Genomic DNA, 6,299 nt, shown 5'->3' with positions numbered 1-6,299 from the left:
GAGTGTGCAGAGGTTGTGCCACATGGTGCCCAGTGCCAGAGCTCAGGCCTCCTGAGTGCCATGCCCTCCAGGGAGAGAGTGGAACAGCTGCCATGGGAAGAGCTGAGCTCAGCAGGCCGTGGCTATGGGCATCCCTCATCTGGCTCGTTCTCAGGGGGTGTTGGGGGCTGCTTGGGGCTGTTGGGGAATACTGGAGGATCTTGGGGGATGGTGAGGGAAGCTGGGGGTGTTGGGGGATTCTGGGTGATGCTGGGGAACGTTGAAGGATGGTGGGGTATTCTGGGAGGGATGCTGAAGGGATATTTGGGGATGTTGGAGGATTTTTTTGGGATGCTGGGGGCGTGTTGGGGGAAGTTTGGGGATACTGGAGGATTTGCAGGGATGCTGGGGAGCGGTTTGAGGAGATGCTGAGGGATGTTGGGGGGATGCCGGGGGATGTTTGGGGATGTTGAGGGAAATGCTGGGGGATGTTGGGGGAGGTGGACCTGCCCAGTCTGGCCGCTGTCCCATCTTCCGGGCGGTGGGTGACCAGCAGAGGGCTCGGCTCCCCTCCCGCCGCCGCTTTATCCTGCCCAGCGCTGCCCGAGCGCCCAGAGCCGCGGCCGCAGAGGGACCGAGCGGCTGTGCCCGGACCCAGCTCCCGTGCAGCCCCGGGGGCATCTCGGGGCTGCGCCGCCTCCGCCACACGCGCTCCCGGAGGGTGCGGGACCATCGCGGGGGCACCATGCCTTCGCCACCGCTTCTGCTGCTCCTGCTGCTGCTGCTGCTGGCCCCGGGGGCCGCGGGGATGCGAGACACTCAGCACGGGCACGGTGCGGACAGAGGCAGGACGCTGCCCGCGGCTGCCCGGGACATCCCGGAGGTGCGGGTGGTGAGGGAGAGGCTGCGCCGGGGCACGGAGGAGGACTCCAAGTCAGTGCAGCAGTACGTGCCGGGGGTGCGGGTGGAGTTCCCGCGGCCCTTCAACTCCGCCAGCCTGCACCCCACCAGGGCTCTGCTGCCATCCAGCACGGACCCCTCGGAACAGCAGCCGGGGGTCCCTACGGACAGGGACAGGGCAGAGCCCCGAGCCAACCTCACCACCGTGTCCGACAAGCGGCTGCAAATCCAAAACCCCCTGTACCCGGTGACAGAGAGCTCCTACAGCGCCTACGCCGTGATGTTCCTGTCCCTCATCGTCTTCACAGTGGGGATCATCGGGAACCTCTCCGTGATGTGCATCGTGTGGCACAACTACTACATGAAGAGTGCCTGGAACTCCATCCTGGCCAGCCTGGCTTTCTGGGACTTCCTCATCCTCTTCTTCTGCCTGCCTGTGGTCATCTTCAACGAGATCACCAAGAAGAGGCTGCTGGGGGACATATCCTGTCGCATTGTGCCCTTCATGGAGGTAAGGGGCTGCACAGGTCCCCGGAGGGATCAAACACTCAGCTCCTCTGCCCTCTCACTCCAGGGCAGTCCGTGCTGCTGGTGGCCTGGCACAAGGACTGTGTACCAGACACCCCACTGTGGGCCACAGCAAGGAGTGGAGGGACAGTCCCAATAGTGACCTTCCCTTTGTCCCAGGCCATTTCTCAGGCTCTGCAGCCAGCACCGATGCTGCCAGAGCTGGAAAAAGCCCATTAGACCCCCTCCAGGCAGCACAGGGACTTCTATCAGCAGGGTCCCTCCATTTGTCTGTTCCTGTCCCAGCCTGACCCCCCAAAGCCTGGGGGCTCAGCCCTGCAGTGTGCTGGCCAAGAAACTGGTCATTGTGGGCTGCTGGGGATGGTCCAGGGACAGGGGGCCGCAGGTGGACAGTGCTGGTCAGCACTGAGATGGGACAGCCCAGGAATTAGGTTTGGAAACCTGAGATCTATGTTTGTCCTCAAGCCTCACGTGTGACAGGCTGGCCACACTTGGGGAGAGCCAGGTACCCACTGAGAAGGCCACGGGGACTGTGGTGAGAGGGGATGGCAGAATGAGCAAAAATACCCCAGATGGCAGGATTTGGGCTGATCCTGTGCTGGAAAACACTTGCTGTGCTCATCTCCCATCCTCAAGGGAGCCTTGGGGTCCAGCTGTGCCCCTCTGTGCCCTATTGGGACAGACAGACCAAGCTTGCCTGTTCTCTGGGGTCGACACCCCATTTGTCAAAGGGTGCAGACACCTGGAAGAGCTTAGAGACAGTGTGAGGTCTCTGAAGACCCTTTCAGGTTTGGTCAGACCAGATGGGGTTGAGAACCTGCCCCTCCCCAGTGTTGAGGGTTCCCAGCTGCTGGGTGCCCTGCTGGCAGCAGAACAGTCACCTGTCGGTGCCCCAGTGCCCTTGGCAGGGTCTGCAGTTGTGCAAGGCTCCCTGGCTGTTCACAGGGTCCCTACCTGTGCACAGCCCTAGAAGTCCTAGCAGTGCCACTGCATCCTCTGGGTGCAAGGTGATGTCCTGGGTGTCCCATTGAGCACAGCCCCAAACCTGCACAGCACAGCCCAGCACGGGGATGTGGTGTTTGCTGGGGGAGCCCTTCAGTCCCTTGCTCCCCTGTGTCCCTGCCCAGCAGGCAAGAGCTGCTCCTCTCCAGAGGTGTCCCACCCTACTGTCTCACTGGATGGAGTGTTTGCACCATCCCTGTCCTCCACCTCAGGCCTCCAGCGCTTCAGAGGGGTGGACTCAGAGAGGGGCAGGAATTTGCCCAAGCTGGCTTAGTGTCCCAGGGAAGGGTGGAAAGGGAAGGGTTATGTCCCCAAAGCAGACTTTGTCCTGGGGAGGATCTGAGGAAGATCTACTGCTCATGGGCTCCCTGTCCCCATGAGAGAGCCCTGGGGGTGACACCACCAGGTACAGGGATTCAACACCAGGGTGCCCCTGGGACAGCTTTGTCCCAGAGGAATCAGGAAGGGACAGGAATGGTGGGATGTTGGGGCTGCAGAAGGATGAGCATGCCACAGACTGCAAAGCTTGGTCCTGGTGTGGGGGCTACTCTTGCTCTGCCCCCCAGCACCAGCCTGGCACTGCCCTCCTGTCCCCCAAAGCATGGGCAGAAAGGAGCTCCAGCTGCAGGGAGCCTGGGTGGGAGCCACAGCCAGGCCAGAGCCAAATCCCCAGCAAAGGGTCAGCTATGAGAGGAGAACCTGTCGGAAGGTCAAAGGTTCATGTCTGGTGGGACTGTGAGTGGCTTGGGACTGGACAGATGCTGTGAGGAGATCTATCCTCACTTTGTGGCTGCTCAATGCTCAGAGCCAGGTTTGGGGAGCAAAGCTGGTTCCATGGGCTTCTGGGGAGAGGCCATGGGCAGGGCTGGGCTGGGCTGCCTGGTGCCACCAGCTACATCCCCACCAGGGCACTGGAGGTGGCTGCTCTGCAGGACCAAGGGCAGCAGGAGAGACAGAAGAGCCTGTGGCAGGGTGTAGGGGGAGGAGGCAACACCACAGCAGTGCTGAGGGCTGCAGATGCCAGCCAGGGAACAGGTCCAGTGTGCTGGATGCTGGCTATGGGGCAGAGCAGGGTGCTGGGTGCCCAGGCTGGCTCTGGGCTTTGGGCAGAGGAGCTGGGACATGCTGGGAGATGGTGCTGGTGCTGGGCTGGTGTCCTGATTCTGTATCTGCTGAGTTCTGGCATCCCTGTGGTCATCAGCTGCTGCAGTGACCAGAGCAGGATCCAGGAAAAGGCTGGGGGGTCAGGGGGGGCAGTGTTCCGGGCTGTTCTCCACACACCACGTGGAGCCCTGGGAGTTTTCCTGAGTGCTGGGAAGGTCTTTCAGCACAGGGTGATGTTTGATGGCTTCATGAGGCCAGGAATGGCCACAGCACTGGGAGCACCAGCATGTGATTCTGCCATCATCTCGGCCAAGGGCTGTGGGACTTGGCTCCCAACTCTGGGACTGGGAGCACTGATCAGTGCCTGGCCAGCCCTCCCAGAGCCACAGTCATTCCTCTCCCTCCTTTGGCCTCCTCCTTTGGCAAAGTGGATGTTTTTCCTGCTATTCTCAATGCAGCGGAAATTGCCCCAAGCTGATTTGGGACAAGAGTGCCTTCAACTCACTTGGCCTGTCCAGGCAGGCCTTGGGAACCCTGGGAAGGTGCTGGTGGGTGTGATGGTCCTTGCTTCTCCTCTGCAAGAGCCATCCAGAACACAGGAAGAGCCTGAAGGACAATCCTGCTGTTCCCACCTTGGCCGGATGGACAGACAGACATCCAGCTAAACTCCTCCCTTCTGCAGAAAAGGGTGCTGGGCAGGGACTGTGGGGTCAGGAGACATTTTTATCCTTTCAGGAGTCACAGAAAAGTGGCTCTAAACCCTGGGATGCAGCCACAGGCTGTGACCTCCCTGCAACCTTTGAAGGAGGGGTTGTGGTTTTAGGTAGCCAAGGGTTTTCCACAAGCCTGTGATGTCCCTGCAGCAGGACCTACCTGTTCTGCCTCCTCCCTCACCAGGTATCATCGCTGGGAGTCACCACCTTCAGTCTCTGTGCCCTGGGCATCGACAGGTTCCACGCAGCCACCAGCCCCCAGGCCAGCACCCGGCCCATCGAGCAGTGCCAGTCCATCATTGCCAAGCTGGCCGTCATCTGGGTGGGCTCCATGACGCTGTCAGTGCCGGAGATCCTGCTCTGGCAGCTGGCACAGGACACATCGCCCGTGTCCGGCGTGGTGACAGAGTATTGCACCATGAAGCCTTCGTCCAACCTGCCCGAATCCATCTACTCGCTGGTGCTCACCTACCAGAACGCTCGCATGTGGTGGTACTTCGGCTGCTACTTCTGCCTGCCCATCCTGTTCACCGTCAGCTGCCAGCTGGTTACTCGGCGCATCCGCGGCACCGACAAGAAGAGCGACTGCCGGGGCACCAAGCACGGCCAGTGTGAGAGTCACCTGAACTGCACCATCATCGCGCTGACCATCATCTACGGGCTCTGCACCACCCCCGAGAACGTCTGCAACATCGTGGTGGCCTACATGTCCCCCGACATGTCGAAGCAGACCTTGGATCTGCTCAACCTCATCAACCAGTTCTTCCTTTTCTTCAAGTGCTCGGTGACGCCTGTCCTGCTCCTGTGCCTCTGTCGTCCCCTGGGCCAGGCCTTCATGGACTGCTGCTGCTGCTGCTGCGAGGGCTGCGGCCCCGACAGCACCTCCAGCGAGGGCAGCGCCGACAGCAAGCTCAAAACCGAGATGTCCTCCTCCATCTTCTTCGACAAGCCCCGGGAGACTCCCCCACCCCTCCTGGCCCTTGGCACCCCATGCTAAGTGCCACTGGGGAGCTGTAGAGATCATTTCACCACCTCCTCCCAAGACCAAACGTTGGTTTGCCATTAGTACTCATGTCTGGACGTGGAACAAGCAGAAGACACAGCTCAGGGGGCTGCACCGTGGGCTTCAAACCCAGCACTGGGCAGGTGGGGCTTGAAACCCCAGTCCCCATGGCTACACTGGTGACCCTCTTGCCTCTGCCCAAAGGCCAGCGAGGACAGCAGCACCCTCCAGTCCTGGCTGCCTGGCTGGGCTCGGTGGGGTTGCTGCTCTGGAGATGGTGTTGTGCTGGAAAGGTCTTACCTGAAACCGCGGAGGCTGGCCATGATGGCTCACAGAGGACACAGCAAACACAAACTGCCCTCTTCCTGTCCCCTCCCCTCCTGCCAGCCCCTCCACAATAGGACAAGGTCCAACTGGCCATATCCCACGGATTCAAGCCGTGCCCTGTATAAGCTCAATAAACCAGTAACCTAGAGCACGTCGTGCTTGCAGCGACCACCACTCCTGGGCTGAGCCTGGGAGCAGCTTGGATGGCTCTTCCCTAAACCTGGGGGGCTCTGGGGTGGGCATGGGCAGCTGGGGGGCAGGAGGGCAGGGAAGCAGCTGTGCCAAGGCAGGCAGCAGTGAGGGGAGATGGGGAAAGGCCCCCAGGCTCTTTGCTCCCTCCCTCTGGAGTGATGCTGAGTGGTGCCTGGCACAGGGTGCCCTCTGAAGTGTTGGGCTTGGGGTGGTTTTTAGGACTTGAACTGGTCTTAGTAAAGCCGAGCCAGCCCAGCACAGGGCTGAGGTGCTCCACAGCCTGCTGGTTCCCCTATGTACTATGCATGACCAAGGTGCTACTGCTGCACGGGGCTGGGGGAAGATGTGGGACCACCACTCCCAGCACCCCTTGGGAAGCCTTGGGGTGAATGTATTTCATCCAAACCACCCCACAGGGCTCCTGGCCCTCATCCACCTACCCATTGTGGGGACAGGATTGTCCCAGGAGGATGGCTTCAGGGTTTCCAACCCCACATGCACCCCCTGCCCACGGCTCCCGCACAGGGCAGGGGGGGTCAGGGAGCAGGGCG

At 61.0% G+C, this 6,299-nt stretch overlaps 1 protein-coding gene across 1 annotated transcript; it reads left to right on the top strand.

Annotated features, from left to right (window-relative positions):
- The first annotated feature begins 412 nt into the window (after positions 1-412).
- GPR37L1 (G protein-coupled receptor 37 like 1) lies at positions 413-5,704 on the top strand. Its single transcript, XM_085083119.1, has 2 exons — positions 413-1,390; positions 4,411-5,704. Exons 1-2 carry the CDS (start codon positions 446-448, stop codon positions 5,221-5,223), a joined length of 1,758 nt encoding a protein of 585 aa, XP_084939245.1. The 5' UTR covers positions 413-445; the 3' UTR covers positions 5,224-5,704.
- The last annotated feature ends 595 nt before the right edge of the window (positions 5,705-6,299 follow it).

Source organism: Lichenostomus cassidix, chromosome 26, assembly GCF_008360975.1.
Source record: "Lichenostomus cassidix isolate B80296 chromosome 26, HeHo_3.0, whole genome shotgun sequence".
In the NCBI taxonomy this organism is placed as follows: Eukaryota; Metazoa; Chordata; class Aves; order Passeriformes; family Meliphagidae; genus Lichenostomus; species Lichenostomus cassidix.
Note: the sequence above shows the minus strand (reverse complement) of the source record. Positions and strands in the feature narration are given on the sequence as shown.

Excerpts from the sequence above, each read along its gene's own strand:
- GPR37L1 (XM_085083119.1), top strand. The coding sequence starts at position 446 with ATGTTGAGGGAAATGCTGGGGGATGTTGGGGGAGGTGGACCTGCCCAG. Across the intron at positions 1,391-4,410 it reads GCATTGTGCCCTTCATGGAG|GTATCATCGCTGGGAGTCAC; the intron begins GTAAGGGGCTGC and ends CTCCCTCACCAG.